The sequence below is a fragment of the Trichosurus vulpecula genome, chromosome 1, assembly GCF_011100635.1.
Source record: "Trichosurus vulpecula isolate mTriVul1 chromosome 1, mTriVul1.pri, whole genome shotgun sequence".
In the NCBI taxonomy this organism is placed as follows: domain Eukaryota; kingdom Metazoa; phylum Chordata; class Mammalia; order Diprotodontia; family Phalangeridae; genus Trichosurus; species Trichosurus vulpecula.
The window spans coordinates 541,079,213-541,106,478 of NC_050573.1; the positions used below are offsets into that span (position 1 = coordinate 541,079,213).

At 37.5% G+C, this 27,266-nt stretch overlaps 1 protein-coding gene across 2 annotated transcripts in view; it reads right to left on the reverse strand.

The window, feature by feature from the left end:
• METTL9 (methyltransferase like 9) overlaps nt 1-27,266 on the reverse strand; it is a 68,203-nt gene that overhangs the window by 26,732 nt on the left and 14,205 nt on the right. For both annotated transcript variants that reach the window (XM_036741547.1, XM_036741548.1), the window contains exons 2-3: nt 23,291-23,481; nt 10,929-11,138 (exon numbers count right to left, since the gene is read on the reverse strand). In XM_036741547.1, the coding sequence (XP_036597442.1) occupies nt 10,929-11,138; nt 23,291-23,481 (401 nt within the window). The remainder of the gene's footprint in view (nt 1-10,928; nt 11,139-23,290; nt 23,482-27,266) is intronic.

The following is a 27,266-nucleotide window of genomic DNA, read 5'->3' on the forward strand; positions in this document are numbered from 1 at the left end:
GAAATAAGTTGGTACCAACTAAGACTTATGGGTAATTTTGTCACATATAGATACATTTGTCATAATTAGATTAAATTAGACAAGGCACACTGTCAAACTGCTGCATAGCCAATTCAATTTTAAAGACTGTTTTAAAATTTTTTAAAAAAAATTTTGACATTCATTTTAAAAAATGAATTCCAAATTCTCTCCTTTCTCTAACTCCCCTCATTCAGAAGGCAAGCAATTTCATATAGGTTATACGTGTGTAATCAGGCAAAACACATTAGTCATGTTGTAAAAGAAAACACAGATCAAAATAAAAACCCATGAAAAATAAAGTTACAAAAGTATGCTCCGATCTCTACTTGGATTCCATCAGTTCTTTCTCTGGGGCTGGATAGCAGTTTTCACCTTAAATCCTTCAGAGTTGTCTTGGATCACTGTATTGCTTAGAAGAGCTAAATCATTCACAATTGATCATCTTACAATGTTGCTGTTACTGTGTAAATATTCTCCTGGTTCTACTCATTTCACTTTCCATCAGTTCATGTAAGTCTCTCCAGGTTTTTCTGAGAGCACCTAGCTCATTATTTCTTATATCACAAGAGTATTCCATTACAATCATATACCACAAATTGTCCAGTCATTCCCCAAATGATGGGCATCCCCTCAATTTCCAATTCTTTGCCACCAGAAAAAAATCTGTTATAAAGATTTGGGCAGAGTTCAAAATTGCTCTACATAATGGTTGAATCTGTTTATAATTCCACCAACAGTGCATTAGTGTTTCAATTTTCCCACATCCCTCCAACATTTATCATTTTCCTTTTCTGTCCTATTAGCCAATCTAATAGGTGTGAGGTAATACCTCAGTATTGTTTTAATTTGTATTTCTCCAATCAATAGTGCTTAAAGACTATTTTTATTGGTTTCATCAAGCTCCTATCTAAAATAAAAGTGAAAAAAACCTAAGACTAATAGTTTATTAGTTCTCTGGCCAACAGGACTTAATTACATTTCAAAATGTAAACAGAGAATTAATCTTTTTGGTAAAAACAAAATTCTAGTTTTATGTGCAATATGGCATCTAACAAACACTATCAAAATCTATCTTAATTTAGAACAGTCTTTTAAAATTTATCTCAGAATGCATTTGCAAATGGAGAACTTTCAGGTAGCTATTTCTGAAAAATAAAAAACATGCACATCATAAAAATTACATCTCTAGAGAAATGAGGTAAGACCTATACTCATATAAGCTGAACATCATCTTAGTTATAACTGTAACCTATGTTAAGATTTTTGTCTGTCAGGTCAATCCCAATGTTAGAACCAAATGTATTAAACTTCAACCTTCTCTCCATGCCAAAAAAACCTAAAACATTTATATGGGCAATCAAAGCATATTAGCTCTTCTCTTTTTAGAAAACTGGAAAAGTGACTTGTCCAAGGTCATCCTGAAAATAGAGGCAGAAAGGAAATTACAACCCAGAAGCCAGTCTTGTTATTCAGAGCAGTGAATCACGTCTCTGCACACAGGGAAACAGGGCAAGCACCCCAAATGTCTCATCACGATGAGTGAAAACAGTTGAAGCTCTATACTTGATTTCTAAATAATCCTTTGGTCTCTTAGAAACTGATTCCACTTAACCACAGTTTTATCTTTTTTAGTTTAAAAAGACACCAATCCCATAGGTTTATTAGATTAAAATTATTTTAGTTGCTAATCTGCATTAGTGGGATTTAAGTTAGTAGGATTAAAATTATCTTAGTTGCTTCTTTTAGTTGCTAATTGGCATTAGAACAGCTCCCCCTTAGGGAGCTCTGTACACAGATGAAATCATAGGTCTAAAACAACATCCCACCCCAATAATTCCCACATTTCTCCTGAAGATGTATATTGTCTACTGTCAAAAATTACATACAGTTCTTAATTAGCTGCATAATCCAATTTTCAGATTCTCTGCAGGGAATATTAACTCCTGACAGTCATAACTTTTCTGGCACAACATGCCAAAATACAGAATACTTGTCACCACTGCCTGGATGGGTAATGCTCAAAAGAATATAAACTAATTCTAGTATCAAACTGAATAAAACATAACTAGGAAGATAAACATGCTAGAAGAAGAGAACACACTACTTTTAACAACAAAATATTAAGTTTTAAAAATATTTATATTTCATATTTGTGATTATTAACCATTCTGCCTCCTCCTCCCCCATCTACAGTTAAGTTTATAGTCCTACAAATTCTTTATAAAAAAAAAAAGATATCTGTTTTCTTGGAATTGCTCAAAAACCTTCAGGTTTGCAATGAGATTTAAACATTTTAAATAAATTTATAATTAAGTCCATTTAAGTCTCCTTGATAATTTTTTTAGTCAAACATATTATTCAAAATTAAAATTTCCTAAAAACTTAATACAGCAAAACTAACAATAAGAAATTCATTTGAAACAATTAATTTTTATAAGATGTATTTTTTAAAAATCAAAGGAGTTTAATCTTTATATATCTGGCACAGTCTTATTTACCTAGTCAGTCTGTTTTACTCCCACCAAACCTCATCTTCCTCCCTCAAGTATCAGAAAGATTATGATTTCAGCCTTTTTGAAGAAGCTAATCTAGTTTCACTGAAATTCAAAATGATGACTTTGCTATTTTCTAGTATTTGTTCTACTTTATGAAATGCCACCCAAAATTCTTATTAGAAAAACAAAAAACAATTTATTTGGGCTCCAGATGTGGACATAAAATGATGACCTAACACCTTAAAAGAACTGAAAAATTTATACCATACACTGAAATTTTTCCCCTAACAATTTTTTTTTTAGTGGAGAAAAAATTAGGAATACTAGGGACTAAAAACATAGAACTAATTCTTTCTTGTTATGAGTTGAAAAAAATTTTAGATAAAAGCTAGAAAATTAATCTAAATTTTGAAATACTGTTTTTACTTTATACTCGTTTATTGAACAAATAGCAAGAGGAAACTAAGCCAGAGCCCAGTGAAATCCTTGAGCTCGATAATTCTGAGCTACAGTGGGGATAAAGCAGACAGGTTATCTATCTCTACTATGTCTAGCACCAATATAGTGAGCCCCCAAGCTGGGGGGTGGGAGAGGATCACCAACTTGCCTAAAGAGAGGAAAATTGGCCTGAAATGGAGGCCAAAGCTTCAGTGCTGGCCATCAGTGGGGTAAGTAAAACCTGGGAGTGACCACTTCAGTTACAGCCTGGACAAGATAGAAAGTCTCAGCTTAAAAATGAAGTAGCAATCAATGTTACATTTCTCAGGCTGGTAAAAAAATTTAATTACACATAAGACTACAGGGATTTCTAGAGGCAGCTAAGTAGCTCACTGGATAGAGAACTAGGGCTCAAGTCATTTAGACCTGAGTTCAAATCTAGCCTCAAGACACTTACAAGCTGTGTAATCCTGAGCAAGTCATTTAACCTCTGTTTGCCTTAATCCACTGGCAAAGGAAATGGCAAAGCATTCTTGTATCTTTGCCAAGAAAACCTCACAGGCAGTGTGGTCCACAGAGTCACAAACGGTTGGACATGACTAAATAACTGAACAGTAGGAATTTTTGCATGTGTAGCTGAGGTTTGCAAAAAAATCAAAACAAAAAAATTTTAAACCCTCCAAAACAAAACTAACATGTCTTTATATTGTGGCTTAGCAAACACTGTAATCTCTGGCTAAATCTGAATTATTAATTTAACTTTATTTTTATCTGCTACTAAAATATCTATTCATACATGAAGTCACATACAAAACTTTAAAGAAAAGGAAGGAAAGAAGAATCAATTTGATTCTCTTTTCTTTATGCCACTTGTTTGGGTAACATTACATACCAGGGAAAGGGAGGGGAGGTAATAAAATTACTAATTATTTCATTCATTCCTTAGGATTAAGTTATTTACATTACAATTAATTTTTAATCTTTGCTTCAAAGGTTCTTTATTGAATGTAATTTTTATTACAGTATGGTCAAAAAAAAGAGGCATAATAGTTTAGCTTTTCTGCATTTGTCTACAAGGTTTTTATGCCCTAATACATGGTTGATCGTATCAAGGTGCCATACACACCGAAGAAATAGGTATAATCCTTTCTGTTTCCATTCAACATTCTCCAGATTTCTATTATGTCTAACTTTTCTAAAATTTTATTCGTCTCCTTAACTTCTTTCTTATTTATTTTATTGTTAGATTTATCTAGGTCTGAGAGTGGTAAATTGAGGCTCCCCACTATTATACTTTTACTCTCTATTTCCTCCTGTAACTGACTTAACTCTTCTTTTAAGAATTTAAATATTATGTCAAAGAATTTGAAATTGAGAGGATACCCATCATGTGGGGAATGGCTGAGCAAGTTGTGGTACATGATTGTAATGGAATACTATTGTGCTATAATGACAAGCAGGATGCTTTCAGAAAAACCTGGCAAGATTTATGTGAACTGATACAAAGGGATATGAGCAGAACCAGGTGAACACTGTACATAATAAAACTAATAGTGTAATGATGATCAACTGTGAATGCCTTAGCTATTCTCAGGATTACAATGATCCAAGAAAATTCCAAAGAACTTATGATGAACAATCCTATCCACCTCCAGTGAAAGAACTGATGGGAGTCTGAATGCAAGACTGAAGCATACTTTTTTTATTACTTTATTATTTATTTTTGGTTTGCATTTTCTTTTGCAACATAGATATGGAAATGTTCTGCATGACTGTAGAAGTATAATTGCTATCAAACTGCCTACTTTCTCAAGGAGGGGGGAGGGAAAGAATACAGAAAGCAAAATTAAAAAAAAAAGTTAGATACTATGCCATTTGGTACATATGTTTGATACTGATATTAACTCACTGTCTGTGGTGCCTTTAGTAAAATCAACTTTGCCTGTTTATCTCTTTTAATTAGGTTCAATTTTACTTTTGCTTTGTCTGAGATTGTGATGCTACCCCTATTTTTTTTACTTCAGCTGAAGCATAATAGATTCAAGTATGTTTCTTATAAGCAACATATTGTTGAATTCTGGCTTCTAATTCATTATGCTATCTTCTTCCACTGTATGAGTGAGTTCATTCCATTCACATTTGCAGTTATGATTACTGATTATTTTCTCCCACCCTATTCTCTTATCATTTTGCTTCTCATTTTTCCCCCAGTCCTCTCTTTAAGAGTCTGTTTTGCTTCTGACTATTGCAGCCTTTTTATTTCCCCTCTTTCTCTTGACCCATTTATCTTCTGTTTGGTTAAAATGTATTTCTGTACTCACCTATGTGTGAATGTGTATACCCTCATCTAACCAGTTCAGTGAATGAGTTTGAAGAGTCGCCATCTCATCCACCACTCTCCCCTCTATATACACTCCTCCTTGTGTACCCTGTTTAATTCCCTCCATTCTTTCCTCTCCTAAATCATTCCTTTACCTCACACTTCCATTCTTCTTTTAAGATCATTCAAATGTAATAGATTCATACCGACGCTGTCTAATTAGGCTCTAAGACCCTTGGGGGGTTACATACATCATCTCCCCATCTAAGAATATAAACAGTTCAAATCTGTCTAGTTCCTTATGATTTCTCACTGTTTACCTTTTTATGCTTCTCGACTCTTATGTTTGTATAACAAATTTCCTTGTCAACTCTAGCCCTTTCATTAGGAATGTTTAAAAGTCATATTTCCTTAAAAATACACTTCCCACCCCCTACTCGTAGAATTATACTCAGTTTTGCTGGGTAGGTTATTCTTGGCCATAAGCCTAGATCCTTTGCTTTCTGAAATATCATCTTCCAACATCTCTGTTCCTTTAAGCTGGTATCTGCTAGATCTTGTATGATCCTGATTGTGTCTCCTTGAAACTTGAATTCTTTCTTTCTTTCTGGGTATTTACAGTACTTTCTTCTTAACCTGGGAGATCTGGATTTTGGCTATAATATTCCTGAAAGTTTTCATGTGGAGGTTTCTTTCAAGAGGTGACAGGTCAATCTTTTCAATTTCTACTTTGCTTTCTGGTTCTCAGCTAGTTGGATAATTTTCTTTTAGGATTTCTTGAAATATGATCTCTAGGCTCTTTCTTTGTTCATGGTTTTTTGAGCACTCTAGTGATTCTTAAATTATCTCTCCTTGATCTGTTTTCCAAATTTTTTTTTCTATGACATTATTTCACATATTCTTCTATTTTCCCCCATGCTTTTGGCTTTATTTTTATTATTTTTCAATGTCTCTTGGAATCATTAGTTTCCATTTAGCCAGTTCTAATTTTCAAGGAGTTATTTTCCTCAGTAAGGTTTTGTATTTCTTTTACCAAGCTGTCAATTCTCTTTGCATATCTCTATTCCACGGCTCTAGTTTTGTTTTTAAAATCTCTTTTTAGCTATTTTAAAAAACTCTTACTTTAACTCTTCTATGAATTCTTATTGGACTTTTGTCAAAACTTCGTTGAGGCTTTATTTGTAGATGTTTCCAAGTCATTATTTTCTTTTGTACTTGTGTCTTGAGTTTCCCTGTCACCATAGTAACTCTTTTTGTTTGTTCTTTCATTCTTTTCCAGCCTACTTCTTGACTTTGTACTTCATGTTGGTGTTGGGCTCTGTACACTTCATGGGGTGGGGAGGATGTGTAGCATAAGCTTCTATCCTTTTATGTGCTTGTGTGGCTTTCATGGCTCAGTCCAAGTGCCTGCAGCTTTCAGTGCCTCCAATGTGGTGGGATCTAGGGCACAGTTCATTTCAGTGCTGGTATGAGCTCTGGAAGTTCTTGATCAAGGTTTTGGTCTATTGGCGTCTGCAAGGTTGAGTTTCAGTAGATTACTGGTGGACTCATTCACTATTATACTAGTAGAAAGCTCTACAGGTTTGGAGTGAATGAGTTGCTTTCTCCCTTTTGGGCTGGGATTCTTGCTTTAGTTATTCCACTGTAGGCTTAGATGCGGGGCTAAAAGCTACCATTAGTCATCACTCTCCTCCTGGGATCAGAACCAAATAGATACCATTTGCTTCTGGAACTTGTTCCTTGCTCAGTACACAAGGAGAGTCCTTTCTTACCACAGCTCTGCTCTGCTCTAGATCCATGATCTGGTGGTAAGCAATAGAGCTTCCAGATAACACCCGCTCCTGCATCCAGTGCTAGTCCAAGGTTCCCTTGGGATCTCTAAGGTTCCCTTCCTAACCTCTCTTTCTGTCTCTGAACTCTGGAATGCTCATTGAAGCTGCCAACACTGCAAATGCTCCTGGCCAAATGCTATCCCTAATGCCTTACAGACCTCTTTGTCTTATTTCCATAAGCTCTCCTGGGTTGGAAACATTATTCATTGTGACTTTTTCTTAGCTTTCCCAATCAAAATTCAGGCAAGTACATGTTCTAGATCATTGTGGAGAAGAAACAGTGGCAAGCTAGGGTTAACTGCTTCCTCTTACTCTGCCATCTTGACTCTGCCCCTTATGACTTACTTTTAGTTGAAACTTACAAGAAATCCTCATAGATGTCTCTTTACTAATCCTGTCTGTCAGGCAACACTGTAGTAAAACTAAAATAGATTTTCAGAATAAAAGATTCTCTAAGACACGCTGTTGAGGACAGAAGAGAAATTTTCCACCTTCGGGATTTTTTTTTTGTATCTACGTGTTTAGATATTTTTAAAGTTAGTGATCTAAAGTTTTAAATGTCTGATTTTAACGTTAACATTCTAGATGTACTTAATTATAAAATTACACCAAACTTCACAGAATCACAGATTTGGAGCTGTAAGTAACTTTAATTACTAGTCAAATTAGTCAAACTCCCTAATTTTACAGATGAGGAACCTCAGGCCCAGAGAAGTTAAGTTCCTTGCCTAAGGTCATCCACACAATGAGCAGGAGGTGAGATTTGGACCCAGGTCAGAACTAGTGCTCTTTCCATTGTATGACTTTGCCTCCTTAATTTAAAAAAAGGGAAACCAAAAACATTAAGAAAAATTCCACTTTTACATTTTTTTTTTATTTTTAATTTCAATTTGTTATTTGATATTTTTAGTTTTAAACATTGATTTCCACAAGATTTTGAGTTACAAATTTCCTCCCCATTTCTGCCCTCCCCCCCCCCACTCCAAGATGGCATATATTCTGACTGCCCCTTTCCCCAGTCTGCTGTCCCTTCTGTCCCACCACTCCCCCCAACCTTATCCCTTTTCCCTTTATTTTCTTGTAGGGTAAGATAGATTTCTATACCCCATTTCCTGTATATCTTATTTCCCAGTTGCATGTAAAAAAAACAACTTTTTTTTTGAGCATTTGTTTTAAGAACTTCGAGTTTCAAATTCTCTCCCTTCTTCCCTCCCCACTCACCCTCCTTGAGGAGGCAAGCAATTCAACATAGGCCACACATGTATCATTATGCAAAACACTTCCACAATAGTCATGTTGTCAAAGACTAACGATATTTCCCTCCATCCTATCCTGGCCTCCTTTATTCAATTTTCTCCTTTGACCCTGTCCTTTTTCAAAAGTGTTCACTCTTGATTACCTCCTCCCTTCTATCATCCCGACTTTTTTATCCCCTTCCCCTGTAATTTCCTGTGAGGTAAGATACCCAATTAAGTATGTATGATATTCCCTCCCTAAGTCAAATCCGATGAGAGCAAGACTGATTCATTCCCTTTCATCTGCCCCCTCTTCCCTTACAGTAGAACTGCTTTTTCTTGCCACTTTTAAGTGAGATAATTTACCCCATTTTATCTCTCTCTTTCTCCTTCTCCCAATATATTCCTCTCTCACCCCTTGACTTTATCTTTCAGATATCATTCCTTCATAGTCAACTCACCCTGTGCCCTCTGTCTATATGTATGTATATTTCCTTCAACTATTCTAATACTGAGAAAGGTCTCATTAGTTACAAATATCATCCTTCTATGTAGGAATGTAAACAAAATGGTTCAACTTTTGCAAGTCCTTTATGATTTCTCTTTCCTGTTTACCTTTCCATGCTTCTCTTGATTCTTGTATATGAAAGTCAAATTTTCTATTCAGCTCTGGTCTTCTCATTGAGAAAGCTTGAAAGCCTTCTATTTTATTGAAAATCCATATTTTGCCTTGGAGTACTATACTCAGTTTTGCTGGGTAGGTGATTCTTGGTTTTAATCCTAGCTACTTTGACCTCCAGAATATCACATTCCATGCCCTTCAATCCCTTAATGTAGAAGCTGCTAGATCTTGTGTTATCCCGATTGTGTTTCCACAATACTAGAATTATTTCTTTCTGGCTGCTTGCAATATCTTCTCCTTGATCTGGGAACTCTGCAATTTGGCTACAATATTCCTAGGAGTTTTCTTTTTGGGATCTTTTTCAGGAGGTGATAGGTGGATACTTCCAATTTCTATTTTACCCTCTGATTCTAGAATAGCAAGGAAGTTTTCCTTCATAATTTCTGGGAAAACGATGTCTAGGCTCTTTTTTTGATCATGATTTTCAGGTAGTTCAATAATTTTTAAATTATCTCTCCTGGTTCTATTCTCCAGGTGAGTGGTTATTCCCATGAGATATTTCACATTGTCTTTCATTTTTTTCATTCTTTTGGTTCTGTTTTATAATTTCTTGATTTCTCATAAAGTCACTAGCTTCCACTTGCTCCAATCTAATTTTTAAGGTGGTATTTTCTTCAGTGGTCTTTTTGGACCTCCCTTTCCATTTGGCTAATTCTGCCTTTCAAGGCATTCTTCTCCTCATTGGCTTTTTGGAGCTCTTTTGACATTTGGGTTAGACAATTTTTTAAAGTGTTATTGTCTTCAGTATTTTTTTGAGTCTCCTTTAGTAAGTCGCTGACTTGTTTTTCATGATTTTCTAGCATCACTCTCATTTTTCTCTCCAAGTTTTCCTCTAGTTCTCTTACATGATTTTCCAAATCCTTTTTGAGCTCTTCCATGGCCTGAGACCAATTCATATTTTTCTTGGAGGCTTTTGATGCAGGCTGTTCGACTTTGTTGACTTCTTCTGGCTGATTGTTTTGATCTTCTTTGTCACCAAAAATGATTTGATAGTCTGAGTCTGAGTCCTTTTATGCTGCCTGCTCATGTTCCCAGCCAAGTACTTGGCCCTTGAGCTTTATGTCAGGGTATGACTACTTTAGAGTAGAGAGTACTTGTCCCAAGCTTTGCACTGCTGTTTTCAGAGCCACTTCTACTCCACACTCACCAAAAGCTCTGCCATACCAGTGCTCCTCCTCCTCCAAGAACTGCAACCCAGATCCAAGCATGGCAAAGCAAGAGAACCCTGCCTCTGCACCAGCAAAGCACTCCCTGTACTCCTGCTCTGATCCACCGCTTGATTCCTCCCATGGTGTGAGCTTCAGACCAGAAGCAGCCTTCGCTGGAGCTCTTCTGGAAGCAGCCACAGGGGCTTCCTGCTGCTGCCTCTGTGCCACCTCCACCGCCCCAGGGCTGGGGCCAGATCACGGACTTCTCTCACCCAGATTCAGCAGTTTTCCCACTAACCTGCTCCATTGTCTTTGGCGTGTGTGGGTTGAGAAGTCTGGTAATTGCCACAGCTCAGTGATTCTGGGCCCTAGGGACTGCTTCACCTAACTCCTGGTCTGATCTGTCCTGGGTCGGGCCCATGCTGGGCTGCGCTCTGCTCCCAGCAAGGTGTGATAGACCCTTCCCAGCAACCACCTAGGCTCTCTTGGGCTGGAGATTTGTTTCCCTCTGTTATTTTGTGGGTTCTGTAGCTCTAGAATTTGTCCAGAGCCATTTTTTTACAGGTGTTTGGAGGGATTTGGGGGAGAGCTTAAGCAAGTCCCTGTTTTCCAGCCCACATTTACATTTCTACGTAACTTATAGGGGAGGATAAAAAATTGCTGATTATGAAATATTACTCCTAGTTCTTGCACTTAAAAAAAAACCAACACATCTTTCAAGGACAAATATACCCCAAACCACTTCTTAAATATATACCTGTATTTCTTTTTCTGAAGCTGCCATATCATAGTTTCAGATAACTCAGTGGCATAGATTTCTTCAAAATGAGGGCTCATGATTTTAGTGACTTCTCCGTCTCCAGCACCTAAATCAAGGAGTCTATGCGTTTTCCAGTCTGGATTTATTTTAAGCAGTCTTTGAAACTGATCTGGTGAAAACACAAACATTGAGCCTCTTCCTAGCAACCTGAAATACAAAGATAAAAATGGAAGATTCTGTGAAAATTAAATTTAAAAAACAACAAATATAGGACCCACTAACCCATCTGTGGAAACCTTTTGGACTTCCTTATAATTTAAGAAAATGTTAACAAAGAATAATAAATTCTGAAGTGAACAAAATAGAATATATAAGAGACACATTAAGGTGCATGCAGCAGAATCTCAAAGACAAAGAAGGAAAGGTGGAAGGAGCAAGAGGAAATAAGTCTAAATGTATAAAAATTCAAATCAATGACAGAATGGAAAACATAAGCAGAATATTGTTAAGATAAAAAGCTAAAGAGAATCAAAGGAAAAAAACCCAAAAAATATTTATTCAGTATCAATTATGCAAGGCATTGTTCTAGGTGCTAGATATACAAACACTAAAATTAAAAGTAGTCCCTGACCTCGAGGACGTTAGTTCTACTGGGGGGTAGAGGTGGAGGGAATAGCATACACAATTAAGTAAATAAAAAATATATACAAACATATTTCCTTGGGTAGATCAGGAGAGAGTGTTAACAAACGAAGGAATAGGGAAAGGCCTTTTGTAGAGAGTGACTATAGAACTGAGCCTTGAAATGAAAACAGATTCAAAAAGGGAAAGCACTGCTGTTAAGGGACAGTCCGGAGTGAAGTATTGAGATGGCAAAAAGAACAAGTAGGCCAGTGTGAATGTAACAGAGTACATGAGAAGAAATGCGAAGTAAGTATGGAAAGGTAGCATGGAAACAGATTATAAAAGCCCTCAAATGTCAAAAAAAAAAAAAAGGGTCAAGGATCATGAATTTTGTGCGTAAGGGACATTAGCCATAACCTGTACAAACTTCTTGTTTTACAGATAAAGAAATTTAGGCCCCAGAGAGGCTTAGCCAAGGTCATACATGCAATAAATGAAAGAAATAGCATTTGAAATGAGGACCTCCAATTCCAAATTAAGTGTCCCTTTCACTGTACCACACTGCACATGATATTTCATCCTCATAGGAACAGCTATTGAAGCTTTCTGAGCAGAGCAGTGACATGGTCTGAATTGTGCTTTAGAAACATAAACTTGGCAGTTGTGTGAATGCTGGCCTGGAAAAGGCCTACACCGGAACCAATGTAACAACACTGTGAAAGGAGAGAGGCGGACATATGTAAGACATGATATATAAGTAGAATTGACAAAACTGACAGTAAAGGATAACTTTTTAGGTGGGAATTGTGGATGACTGGAAAAAAAAAAATCTGATGACCTTGAGAAAAAGAGAGAAATCAGGAAGAAGGGTAGGTTTAGGGGGAAAGATAATAAATTCTCTTTGAAAAATAGCATCAGAGCTCTTACAACTATAAGGAATCTCAAGGACCATCTACTTCATTTTACAGATGAAGAAACTAAGGTCCAGGAAGGTTAAATGACTTGCTTAAGGTCAAATAGGCGATAAATATTAAAGGCAGGATTTGAACCCAGGTTTTTTGGGTTGTTTCTACTATATTACTAAACTACCTCTCCTCAACACCAGGTATTTCATTTGAGATGCTCTACGAGATAACCAGGTGAAGCAGGAACAGTAGCAGGTAATGTAGAGTAGAGCTCATGAGAAAGACCAGAGCTGGATATGCAAATGTGGGTATCATCTACACAAAGATGATAAGTATGCCATGAAAGCAGATACAATCACCTAGAGAGAAAAGAAATGATGGTCCAGAACAGGGATAGGGCATGCATCAATTGGGGAATGCTAAACAAGTTGGGGAAGATACAGACTTCATAATAACCTGGAAAGACCTACATGATCTGATGCTGAGTGAGGGGAGCAGAACCAGGAGAACATTGTACACAATCACAGATATTTGCTTATGTGATGACTAACTTTGATAGACTTGGCTCTTCTCAGCAATACAAGGTTCAAAGACAGCTCCAAAGGACTCATGATGGAAAGAGCTATCTACATCCAGAGAAAGAATTATGGAGTCTGAAAGCATAATGAGGCAAATCTTTTTTTTTGGTTTTGTTTCTTCTTTCTCATGATTCATTCCATTGGTCATAATTGTTCCTTACAACTTGACTACTGTGTAAACAAATTTAATGCAAAGGTATACGTAGAACATATATTGGATTCCATGCCGTCTTGGGGGGAGGGGGGACAGGAAGAAAATCTGGAACTCAAAAACTTGAGGAACTGAGTGTTGTAGACTAAAAATAAAAAAATCTTAATTAAAAAAAAACAAAATAAAAGGCATAAAAGACCACTCAAAGGCTGTAAAATGTACTCAAGGCGTGGGGGCAGAGTCCAAGATGGTGGCTGAAAAGCAGGAACTTGCTTAAACTCTCCCCCAGGTCCCTCCAAAAACCTGTAAAAATGACTCTGAACAAATTCTAGAGCTACAGAACCCACAAAATAGCAAAGGGAAGCAGGGCTCCAGACCAGGACAGCCTGGGTGTTTGCTGGGAAGGGTCTATCGCATGGAGCTGGGAGTGGAGCACAGCCAGCATGACCTGCCAGGACCAACCAGACCGGAAGCCGGGTGGAACAGGATAGTGCCCTGAATCAGTGAGCTGTGGCAGTTACCAGACTTCTCAACCCACAAACGCCAAAGACAACAGAGAAGGTTAGTGGGAAAAGCTTCTGGGACATAGGGAAAGGAGTTCGAAGTTGGCCACCACCCCGGGGGTGGCGGAGGTGGTGCAGCTCTGAGGCTGCTTCCAGAGCTACAATTGCAGTTGCCTCTGGCCCTAGGCCTACCTGGTGGGAGGAATTAAGTGGTGGATTAGAGCAGGAGTGCAAAGCCTGCTTTGTCCTGCCTGGATCTGGGCCGCAATCCTGGTTGGTGGTTCTTGGGGGAGAAGAATGCATGGACTACCTGAAAGCCATCATCTTTGAAAAAATTATCAAGGAGAACTGCCCTGATATCCTAGAGCCAGAGGGTAAAATGGAAATTGAAAGAATCCACCAATTGCCTCCTGAAAAAGATCCCAAAAAGAAAACTCCTAGGAATATTGTCACCAAATTCCAGAGCTCCCAGATCAAGGAGAAAATACTGCAAGCAGCCAGAAAGAAACAGTTTGAGTACTGTGGAAACACAATCAGGATAACACAAGATCTAGCAGCTTCTACATTAAGGGATCGAAGGGCTTGGAATATGATACTCTGGAGGTCGATGGAGCTAGGATCAAAACCAAGGATCACCTACCCAGCAAAACTGAGTATCATGCTCCAAGGCAAAATATGGACTTTCAATAAAATAGAGGACTTTCAAGCTTTCTCAGTGAAAAGACCAGAGCTGAATATAAAATTTGACTTTCAAACACAAGAATCAAGAGAAGTATGAAAAGGTTGAACTGTTTTGTTTACATCACTACATGGAAAGATGATATGTGTAATTCATGAAACCTCAGTATTAGGGTAACTGAAGGGAATATACATATATATATATATAGACAGAGGGCACAGGGTGAGTTGAATATGAAGGGATGATATCTAAAAAAAAAATCAAATTAAGAGATGAGAGAGGAATATATTGAGAGAGGGAGAAAGGGAGAGATAGAATAGGGTAAATTATCTCACATAATAGTGGCAAGAAAAAGCAGTTCTATTGGAAGGAAGAAGGGGCAGGTGAGGGGGAATGAGTGAATCTTGCTCTCATTGGATTTGACTTGAGGAGGGAATAACATACACACTCGATTGGGTATCTTACCCCACAGGAAAGAAGGAGGAAGGGGATAAAAAACGGGGGAATGATAGAAGGGAGGGCAGATGGGGGAGGAGGTAATCAAGAGCAAACACTTTTAAAAAGGAACAGGGTCAAGGAAGAAAACTGAATAAAGGGGGACAGGATAGGAGGGAGCAAAATATAGTCAGTCTTTCACAACATGAGTATTGTGGAAGGGTTTTACGTAACGATACATGTGTAGCCTATGTTGAATTGCTTGCCTTCTTAGGGAGGGTGAGTGGGGAGGGAAGAGGGGAGAGAATTTGGAACTCAAAGTTTTAAAAGCAGATGTTCTAAAAAAAAAAGTTGTTTTTGCATGCAACTGGGAAATAAGATATACAGGCAATGGGGCATAGAAATCTATCTTGCCCTACAAGAAAGTAAGGGAAAAGGGGATGGGGGGGAGTGGGGTGATAGGGCTGACTGGGGAATGGGGCAATCAGAATATATGCCATCTTGGGGTGGCGGGGAGGGTAGAAATGGGGAGAAAATTTGTAATTCAAACTCTTGTGAAAATCAATGCTGAAAACTAAAAATATCAAATAAATAATAAAAAAAAAAGAAAGGGGAAGCTGTGATCTTCCAAATGGCTTCATTAGGGGAAAAAAAAAATGTGCTCAAGGATCATTACCATTTGAATAAAATGTGAAAATGTGAAAGGATCCAAGTCCACCTAGAGTGTTACAAAATGAGGCCAATCATGTCAGGATTTGTTGACCACTAATCCTATTCCCTAAACAAAACAGCATAATATTGTTTGTATAAGAATAATTCCTGGTAGATTCTTTACATTAAAAGTAGAGGACTAAAGCCAAAGATTAATTCTGACTCAAAAGACTACATAATTCAAACCTTCATAATTCAACCAAATAGGACCAGAATAATCCAGGTAATTAGCTTAATTATCTACTTTGCATGTGTAGCAGAAACATGTATGATATTGTCCTTGCTGGGAGCACTGCCTGTCATTACAAGAAAAGCTTTGTCTATATATGCAAAGAGCAATAGAGAACTGGAGAAATCATCAGAATAAGACAAAAATTTCTCCCTCCCCCTACCAATCCCTCTATTTTTTCATAAATTCTTTAGAAAATGCCTTGATTTTCTACTTCTGTGCGCACAGGTAGACAAAATTGTATCTACTCCACGCAATTGTTGGCTTTTTTATTATCCAACATGAATATGGTAGTAATATTGAGATCTGTCTCTTGAGAAACTGACCTAGAGCAGCAACACTGACTCATTCTAAATAGTTATTTCTGCCTAACCTCCTAATTATTGTACCACGTATACATATATGACAACCAACAACTTAATGTGGAAGACCCCGAGCTCTGCTTTCCACAAAAGGGATGGGACATGAATGATGATCTAGTAAAGAAGTGGCAAGAAGGTAAGCGGAGAACTAAGAGAAAATTAAAATACAAAAATCTACAAAGGAAAGAATATTCAGCAGAAGGGGCTAGTCTACAATGTCAGGGTCTAGAAAACAAAGCTAGAGAGAATAGGGAATGATGTAAAAAGATTTTTGAGGCATGGGGTAAAGGAGAAGGAAAATTCAACAAACAACCTCAAATTTTCTCAATGAAGTAGGAGATGAGGTTCTATTCTGAGAAGGGGATGGGAAAGGTGGTGGCTTAGGGTGCTTGAAGATGAAAAAGTCTGGGACAGTTTCTTCAAGTATTATTGCAAAGTTAAAAGGTGACAATCAAAGAACTGCTGTGCATCAGTGATGATCCAGCTGAGTTCAGAAAATATACATGTGTGGTGGAACCTGTTGGCATGATTGTGTGACTTCTGCAAGCGCTGACATCAGCACATGAGTGGGGTAACCCAGAATTAGGATTTGATAAGGCAAGAATAGCAAGGACTAGGAAGGAAGGAATTTAGTGTAGGGCTGAAGTGAACAACTATAATAAGGTTGATTCTGTGAAGGGAGGAAAGTGAGGCCAAAGCCTTACTTTAGAATAGGGATGGGTAGAGGAACTGGAGAGAGGGAATTGTCCAACAATGCTCAAGATTATGAATGTAATACTTATGGGTGATGGTGAGACCACCATGTGGAGCAAAGTGGAGGTAAAGGTCCCTTCTAGCTCTAGACACAGGACATGGGAGTTGAGGTACATGGGGGAAGCCAAAGTATTTGCAGGGACATCAACTTGTACAACAGAGTCCCCAAATATGATAGTCAGGATTCATGTGGAAAGGAAGACTTTATTCAAATACTGAACCCTGAAAAAGTGAAGCAACCTAAAAGCTTTCATATGACGACAAGAATTCGGACAGGTTTATTTGGACAAAAAAGCAAAGATTGTTAAGTGACATGGGGCAAACGCATCTGGAAGCAGCAATGAGGAACAAGCAGTGTTCCTCCTCTTCCTGGCCCAGAACATCAGGAATACAAATACTGGTCAGTACAGTTAAGCACTGTAAGGCCTCACCTAGTACTGGTGAGGAGGGCAAGGATCCAGTGTCTTTCAGAGGAAATTGGGTTTCTGTAAGCATGAGACAATAACAACAATAATAACAGCTAATATTTAAGTGTATACACACACACACAAACACACACACAAAAGAGCATGAGGGGAAAAGGTCTAGTATGAAAAGAAGTATGTTAAACAGACAACATATTGGAAAAGAAGGCAAAAAAAATTACATCAGGACAGACCTAGTTGTTAGAGACCAAGAAGTAGCAGCAGAGGAAGGGGCTCTCACCTCAGCAGATAATGGCTAAATTACAAGTGTAAAGAAAGTGAAGACAAGAGCTTGCTACCATACGGCAGAGGGAGTACTTATTGTTCTGGCCCCTCACCCTGCAGGGTGATACCCTATAATGACAGAGAACAGATCAGTATGTTTTCACTTCGAATACCAGGAAACCTGATGGGGTGAATATAGGAAAGAAAATATTTTTGTGTTGGGTCACTCCTGATAATCAGATCCACAGAGACCTGACTAGATTCACAGATAATGCCAGGACCCTTGCCTCACCCCAAGATAATGGGATTGATGCCCAAACGAAAGATATCACAGAGGTGAATCATATTTTTTTATTTCAAATTCCACCACTGATTTGCTATATGACCAGGGAACAAATCACAATCTACTTCCTTTCCTGAAATGTCTCTAGCTGTTATTTTGTGAATATGTGCTTGCATTAATGCAAATCATATACCTTCTCATCTTATGTAATTTTCACCTTTTTCAGTAAGTTTCCATAATAGACCTTCCTTTGTATTTTTTTTTTAAATTTCATCATTGGTTTTTTGTTTTTGTTTGTTTTTTTGCAAGGGGGAAGGCAGGGCAATTGGGGTTAAGTGACTTGCCCAAGGTCACACAGCTAGTAAATGTGTCAAGTGTCTGAGGCTGGATTTGAACTCAGGTACTCCTGATTCCAGGGCCAGTGCTCTACTCTACTGCCACCTAGATGCCCCTCCTTTGGTTCTTTTAATAATCCCTGAGCACCAGTGCATTATTTGGGCTGGCAATTTGTTACAAATTACACTTGCTAGGGGACCAGGCTATCTTCTTTTGCAGATATACATGTGCTTGATTATATATTTTATGCCACTTATTTCCAGTATTCTTTGGGTAAGTTATGATTCTTCTGAGATCATGTTGCATGGTTAGCCATATACTATTACAAGGAAAATAGTGACATTAAAAAGATAAACTTTTGTAGTGACAATAAGCTTGGGATCATTGTAAGCACTGAACAATTTCCAACAAGTCATCCAGCCCAGTCTCCTCCTCCTCTTCAATTCTGGGTCAAATTTATTGTCCAACTGCAAGATCCATCCACAATATACTTACTGTTGAATTAATTCAATGAGCTGCCCTTCCAACTGCATGCTGCAATCTGGAAATACACATTTTTCATTCACTTTGTTTTTCCAGTATAGATAACCAAGCCTGTCTCTTTCCAATGACTGTGATTCTCATTGAGAAGGCCCTATAATGTTCCAGGACTCAAAGCAACTAAACTATTGTTATATTTTAAAAGGAGCATCTGGAAAATCTCTATCAAGAAAAACTCCTTCTACTATTTGGACTCTGCAGGACCTCTTCCAAGATAATAGTGAACATTTTAGATGAAGGTGTCTTGTTTCATGTCTCAATTTATGTTCATAGTTACGCATCTAACAAATTTATCTCCATGGTTGCACTTGTCCTAGAATCTTATGATTGTAACAAACAGAAGAGACAACTTATCTAAGAAATACCTTTATAGCTTCAACCTCTTAAGCTAAATCTGATGGGCTTTTTAAAAGTCCTAATCCTTCTTGATCTATCCTTTGGATCTGACCAACAACTCATCCTGTGCATATTTTTTTTTCTGAGTTTTCATGCAATCTTCTTCTAGTTCAGTGTCTACTTGTCCACCTGTTACTTCTCAAGTCTCCTTTGATGGTTCATCATCCACATGACTCCCCCTAAATGTGAGTAATTCCCCAAGGTTCTTTCCTGAACCCTCTTGTCTTCTTGCTTTATTTTTTTTCTCTTGGTAACCTCATCAAGTCTCTATGTAGATGATTCTCAAATCTAGACATCAGGCTCAAGTCTCTCTCTCAAGCTTCAGACTAGGATCACCAGCTACGTACTGCACATTTCAAAGTAGATATCCCAGAGACATCTTAAACTAAATGTGTCTAAAACTGAACTCATTTTTCTTACAAAACTCTTCCTTCTTCCAAACTTTCCTATTTCTGTCAAAGGTACCACCACCCTTCAAGTCTCAGTTTTGTAATTTCAGCATTACCCTAGATTCCTCACTCTCCTTCCTCCCACTTATCCAATCAGTTACAAATCTAATCAATACAAAATGATCTGTTTGGCATTCAAAGGTAGTTTCTGGTCTTTTTACATCTTATCACTCTACAAGCATTCTGAAACTGTCCATTTGGCTGTTTCACAAACAAAATCCTTCTACAGAAGGCCTTCTCCAATTCCTCTTAATTCTAGTGCCTTCTCTGTTAATTATTTCCTATTCATCCTGTGTTGTACAGCTTGTGTTGTATTATATTTGTTTGCATGTTGTCTCCCCTGTTAGAGCATAAGCTTCTTGAGGGCAGGGACTGTCTTTTGCTTCTTTTTGGATTCCCAGTGCTTAGCACAGTGACTTAACAAATGTTTATTGATTTCATTGAAAAAGAAACACTGGGTGATCAATTCTATTTCATATCTATTTGTTATCCTTCTCAAAATGATCTAGCTTAGTTTGGATTCACATCAAAATCTCTCCAGGCTCATTTTCCCTATAATTTCTCTTCACTCTTTTGTGAGGCAATACTGCTTGTAATCTTCTTTCATCATCCTCTGAATGTTTTCCAAATTAGCTTTTACTCCAAACTGGTATTAGTTGGCTTGGCAAGAAAATCAAGTGCTTCCTAGCTGAAGTCTAATTTCTAGACTTTTCAGCTTACTGTGGTAAACATTTTGAATTAAATTTTACTCTAAAGAATGATGGTAGTCAAATTCAATATCTTTTCTTGTCAATCTCCAATTTTTCAAGCCAGTGGCTATAACTGATTGCAGCTTCTTCCCACGTTCATCCTTTCTTTTAATTTCTTAGTGATTTTGAGCTTCGTCCTAACTAGTTAATACTCTGCCAATACATAGACAATTGATTCTGAAATGATTCCAATATGGTAACCAATCATAGTTAGTATATATTCAATTTCATCTTCTATGATGTGTTTTCAGTTCTCCCACATCCACTTCTGATTTCTCCCTGAAAAAAAAGTACTCATAATATATAGGCATAAAGCTTCTAAGTATTCTATAAATCTTTGGTATGTTTTATTCTATATTTTCCAACATAATCTTTGCCATCCTCAGCTGTGCCCACTTTCATGATGAAGTCATCAAAGATCCCAAGGCATATATGCTGATTAAGTTTGGAGATTCTCTCAAGTTCTTTACAGAATGTCTCTCATCAAGCTTGGCAGCGACTGTTGGCACAAAGCTACGATTACCTTCATGGTGGTCTGTTTACTTCCACTGCAAACACTGCAAGATAACCAAGTGTCCCATGAAATTATATTTTTTGCCCCTAGATGTATGACTCCAGCCCCTTTAACCTCTTCTCCAATGACAACCTATAAACTGTCCTGTTTTAACTGCAACTTCTTAGTATGCTCTGATTTCATTTATAAAGAAAATGCCAAGATGGATGTGGTTCAGTTGCTCTAGTGACTAAGCAGTTATTCAACAACAATCATACAATAAGTACCAAAAGTGAAATTCTTTGTAGAAAATCTAAATTCTGTTGTGATTCTTAGCACCTTCTGCCCTATATTCCATCACTCCACTACTTTAATTTTGAAAGTAAAGGAGAAGCTGTGCAAGACTGAGATTTGTATTTTATCTGCTTCATCAGTCATCATGGCCAAAAAAAAAAAACACCTAGTAACTAACCTTCTGGTGATGAACTTCTTAGTATTTATAAAGGCTAGTTGTCTGATGGTAGTCTCTTGCTGGGCCCATACTGTACAGCATTCCTCACTTAGTTGGGTCCTTGCCAGACTTTGTATCTCCCTGTAAAGCACAAGGTTTCTTCTTTCATCTTATAGAACTCAAGGTCACTGCCATAGCTTGATGAGCCAGAATACAACTTAGGCTGAGATTCCCTAACTATGGAGGCTTAATACCATGCTTAGTCACACAAAAGGAAAGCATATAAATTAATCAGCTAATTACAGAATCAAAGCTAGAATGGATTTTTATGAGGTCATCTGATGCATCTATATTTAAACTATTCAAGGACAATGGTTTCAGATCTATTTTCAAAGTTCTCCAGGAATGAAGATTCCTTATGTGCTTTTCCTGGCATCTTTGGTTCTCAACAACATCACTGCCATGCTAGCCTATGGCTCATTCAGTTCAGTATCTTCTTTCTGACAGTGAAAACAACAGATGGGTAGTAGAAGAGGACGATTATCCTTTGACTTCAACTTCAAAGATTCAACTTCTACTTCCAATTAGTTGATGATTCAACAGTACACAGCTGATTCTTATTCTAGTATCTAATCACCCTTTGAAATGACAAATTTTCTTGGCAAACTCTTGCCACAACTTAAGATAAAAAAAAAACCAAACAACTTAGTTTCTTGGTATCTTCTACAATGAATAATTGTTCTGCTTCTTCCTTGTAATATCTCTTAACATGCTTAAAGACTAAATTATTCCTTTTTTAGTATTTTTTTTTTCTGGCATCATCCTTTGACGTCTTGAAGAAGGTGCCATAGAAACCCTTAGATAAAGATATTCTTTATTTCCTGAGTAAATTCTGGAGGGAGTGTTTAGTGGTAACTTAGGTAAGATCTTCTCTTGAAACAACAGTACAGAAAGTTGGAATTGAATCTTCAATAGAGGAAGCAGTAACTAAAGCAAGTGATTTTAAAAAGGATTATACCAAGGATACGAGGGGTCAGGGAAATCTAAGGGATTTCTCAACACTCTATTTCCTCACTTTCTTAAAACTGAGGGGTTTTCCCTCCTATGCCATAGGGATTTTGATTAAATTGCCAGAGCTATGAAGTTCTGCTTTCAAAAGAAAGAAAAGCCTGCATGGGATAGAAACCTTACACAGCACACACTAAGAATAGGCAAGTTTAAAAGAAAAACTTTTACAACCCTACTACTGAGGTCATACAAACCTCAAGCAATCCATTGGAAACAATGAAAAAAATCAAGCAAAGAATCCTGGGAAATGACTTCTGGTGCCTGGGGACATATTGAAGGATCGGATGATAGGCTGGGAACAGACATAAACCATGAGAGCTTGTTTCTCAGATTTTAGTGGCAAAGAAGTATATGAGCACTACCACAGGGTTGAAATGATCCACACAGTAATTTTCAGCATTAAAAAATTATTTTTCCCTCCTTGGTTTTCCAGTTTTGAATTATAACTATGTTTGAAAATCCAGTCAAGAAAGGACAAGAAAAAACTACTGAGGTATTTTCAAGATTAACAAAACTGATAGGCTATAGAATAAAAGTCTACAGAACTCTGGCTCAACTGAAGCAGGGGCTTCAGAAAGAGATACAGAATCTCTCTAAATTGGCCATCACCTCATTTTTAACTGATCATTCAGATTCCAGAAGACTTAGTTTCAACGTAATTTAAAAGTTAAGGTAAAAATGATCTTTATTCTATTCTATTTCAGCCTGTCAGTGATAAATGCCTGCATTGAAGAGCCTGGTGATTACTGCTACTAGAATAGGTGATAAGACATGAACTCTGGCAAAGACACAAACTACAAATATAAAGAGGGATGGGGGTATTTGTATCTACTTGCCAATGCATGGGGATAATGACTAGATTCTGACTAGTTAATTAATGTATTTTAACTATTCCATTAGTAATCTGAAGAGGAAGAAATTGTTTTTTCATAAAGGAACTGGTTTTTTTTTAACTTATATCATCATTTCACTTACCCATTGATTGACGTTCTAGACATAAATAGGCTAAAAACGGATGACACAAAAGAGTGATACAGTTGAATAAACAGCCAGCCCGATTTCTCAATGCTGTTGTTTAAGAAGATCTGTGTTCCTTGATCAAGGTAACTCTGGACAAAAATAGGCTGAAGTGATTCACATAACTGCTCTCTGTTGCACACATACCACTAAAGAGAGAGAGGAAAAAGAAAAGAGACATCAGAGGCATCATCTAAAAAGCATAACAATACAAAACCAAAACCAGCAGAAGAATGAAGGCTAAGCTCTCAGTGTCAAAATATTATAATATATAATCATGTAGCATCTTTAAAGGAATCTGTAAAATATTGCCATCCTCATATGCTACCAGTTAGAAGACTATCTAGTGTTATTAACCCCACTTTTCAGATGAGAAATGTCAGCCAGAGTAAACCAGTCTCTAACCTGTGGATGGCCAGAGCTGAACAGAGCAGGCTAGAGACGAGAGTCAGGAATCAAACAGAAGTTTAATTTCAAAGTGAGGGAAATGGCATGCAAGAAAGGAGGGGATCTAGACACATGTGCTGGGGCCCCACCCCTAAGTAGGGGAAGCTGGGCAGTGTGGGGAGATCTCAGTACTTACACCAATGGCTATGCAGTGAGCTGTAGCCCCGACAATGATACAAGTTTGATTCATAGTGTTGCAGTCTGGAGGTGCGAAATTCAAGGGCAAAAGGCACAGGTCTGCCTCCAAAGAATTCTACTCCAGCCTTCTTTCAGTCAGTGACAAGGTTTATTTATTAAAACACAGGTTGGGGTGGGTGGGATTTTGAAGATCTGCATATTTGATAGACCACCTGACTGTTTTATGGGGAAAAAAGAATGTGGGAAGATTTGGATGGGATCAAGGAATGGCCAATAGCCTGGGGTGACCTGGAGGTACCAGGGATGGGCTGGGTCTGAGATAATAGAGAATTGAAGATCGGGGCTAGGTTAGAGCCACAGAGAAAGGACAGTTGAAAGGATTATTCTGGAATGAGAAATGCTGGACTGGGCATCTCATGTGGGAAAGTTCAGGGGCTGGGTGTAAAGTTCAAAGAGGGAGAGAAGCCCAGAGCCAATACCCCGTCATTAGCAGGGGTTCATGACCAGAACATGGGTAATTGTCCAGTGCTTGTATGACCTCAGAGAATACTTGGTGCTGGTCAAAGCAATATAATAATTATGTAATTTTGCCAGAGGGTGAGATCATCCAGAGGGTGAGCGCAAAGGGTTGTTGTTATACTAAGTTCAGGGCACACACAACTGGCTTGTTAGGCCTTAGCTCTGGAAAACAGGGTGTCTCCTAAGATCCTGACAGAAAATAAGGTATACATTATATTAACTTGTCCAAGACCAACAAACAAATCTGTAGCAGGACAATGAATACAACTCAGATTAATGCTCCAACCAGATTAAGCTGTCTCTCTACTTAGTGGTTAAAAAATATATCTAAAGAATTCTCAAAGCACTTCACAAATAAACTTCCCCATTGTTACAAATGGATAGACAAAATTGAACCATGGAAAGGTTAAAGACTTAGTCAAAGTCACTTACATTAATGGCAAACCAGGGAATGACATTCCAAGAACATGATTCCCAGGCATAGCTCTAACTAAAGACGTATTCCTTTACTCTAATGGGTTCATGATCTTCAAATGCCAGTACACTAAATCTAAAACAACATGATGCTTTTCAACTCTGAATTATAGTATTTAATTTCCCCCCCCCTTTTTTTTTCACTTACAAGAATGAGCTTCTTCTGACAACTGAATCAATAGATTACCCTCTGAAACTAGGATACTGCAATCAAATTGTAGGGAGGATTGATGTTGCTTAGTCCATTTTTTGGTTATGAAAATATTAGTTTTCTCTTTTCATTTTCTTTCAAAAGGTAACATGTTGGGGCAACTAGATGGCACAGTGAGTAGAGCACTGGCTCTGGAGTCAGGAGGACCTGAGTTCAAATCTGACCTCAGACACTTGACACACTTACTGGCTGTGTGATCTTGGACAAGTCACTTAACCCCAAATTGCCCTGCCTCCCCCCCTCCAAAAGATAAAAAGGTAACTTGTGTGTTACTCCACAAAAAGTATGACCAAATTTCTCATCAATTTTGTAAGCTGTGTTTCCTGTCTCTACAAAAAGTATTATAACCACTTGCACAACTGGTGAAACAATTTTACCATCACACTAACCTTGCTAAATACTAACTAAAATACTGTATAACTTATTCCCAACACTGGATTTTAAAAAAATATTATATATAGACCAGTCTCAGAGCACAATGTAGACAAGTATTTGACAGCAAGGGTTAGTTATTCCTTTTTCTTTAGTGAACTTTATGCAGGCCCTTAATAAGACTTTGTTTTTATTTTTAAACTAGATAAAAGTGTCTAATTTAGGCTGGGAGGTATATTAGAAATAACTTTGCATTTGGGATCAGGAGAGACTTGGGTTCAAATTCCACCTCCCATAATTTCTCATTTTGTAATCATAAGGAAGTTACTCAATCTCTCCGAGACTGTTTCCTCATCTGTAAAATGAAGACCTAAAGTAGTACTTACCTCCCAAGGACACTGTGAGAATCAAACTGTATAATGAATGTAAAGTGCTCTGCAAACCTTAAAGCTCAAAATAAAGATCAGTTCTTATTACCAAAACAGTTCGTTAGGAGGGTACATTATTTCTCTAGCCTAAAATTTTGAACTATTTTTACATTGTACTCATGCCCTTATACTTAAGCAATTTTCCATTATTTTTACTTATAGATACTAAACATTTTCTTGCTCAAGCATTCACCAGTTTCTAAACCCCAATAAACTTCACATTATAGTACAGCATTGTGCTTATTACAAACCTCTTTTTATTGCATTCAGTTTCCTGCTTCATCTGAACCCTCTAAAATGGATGCAACTCTAACCTTGATCTAGTTTATATTCTCTAAAAAGACCAATGAAGATAAAATAAGTAGTTTACAAGATCTGTTATAAGCAGTATCTCTTCACAGCACATAATCAGGAAGATTCTACTAATACAGAAATGAAACCATTCAAGAGAGGGAGGGAAGAAGAAATGTAAACTGTTAAAGAGACAGTAACGATTCAAACAACGGACTCTGACTCCCATTCGTTGCATATGATGTTTTCAGATGCTGGTGTTGTTCAACTGTAACTCATTCAAACTCATTAAAATTATCATTAACTGGGGCAGCTGGCACAGTGAGTAGAGCACTGGCCCTGGAGTCAGGAGGACCTGAGTTCAAATCCAACCTCAGACATCTGACACACTTACTAGCTGTGTGACTTTGGGCAAGTCATTTAACCCAATTGCCCTGTCTTCCCACCTCCAAAAAACCAAACAAACAAAACAAAATTAACATTAACAACACCCAAGTAGCCTTTCTTGCCTGACTAAACAGTGTTTTGAAAAGAAAGCTTCACACCAAATAGATTGAGGAGATGGCAGAGAAAGGAATGGGACAAAAGAAAGAAAATCCTCTCACTGAAAACACGTTTAAACCCAAGTCCTTCCCAATCCATGCTAATATGTCTATCTTAAATTGCAGAAAAATCTAGCAGATGGCACTCAAAGCAAAGAGGCCCCTCTCAAAAAATCTCCAAACACAACAGCAGAAGCACTGGCATAATTAAGAAAAATAAAACCCAAATCTAAATATCTGTGGCAGTTTTCTTTTTTCGGGTTTTCTTAAAAGTAGTCCATGTTCCTCAATGTTATAACATTTTTTTATATTTTATTACAAAATACTTAAAGAAGCATGCACACTAGGTATCATTAAGTTAAGTTGTCTGGTTAGGAAACTGGGCACAGTACACTTTCAGAAAGAAAACAAGAAATATCTTAGTTCAAATGGCTGTTTAAATGTGAAAAAGGTAGATAAACATACAGATCAGGTAACTAGGTTTATATCATCATTGCCTTTGCAAAGACTCC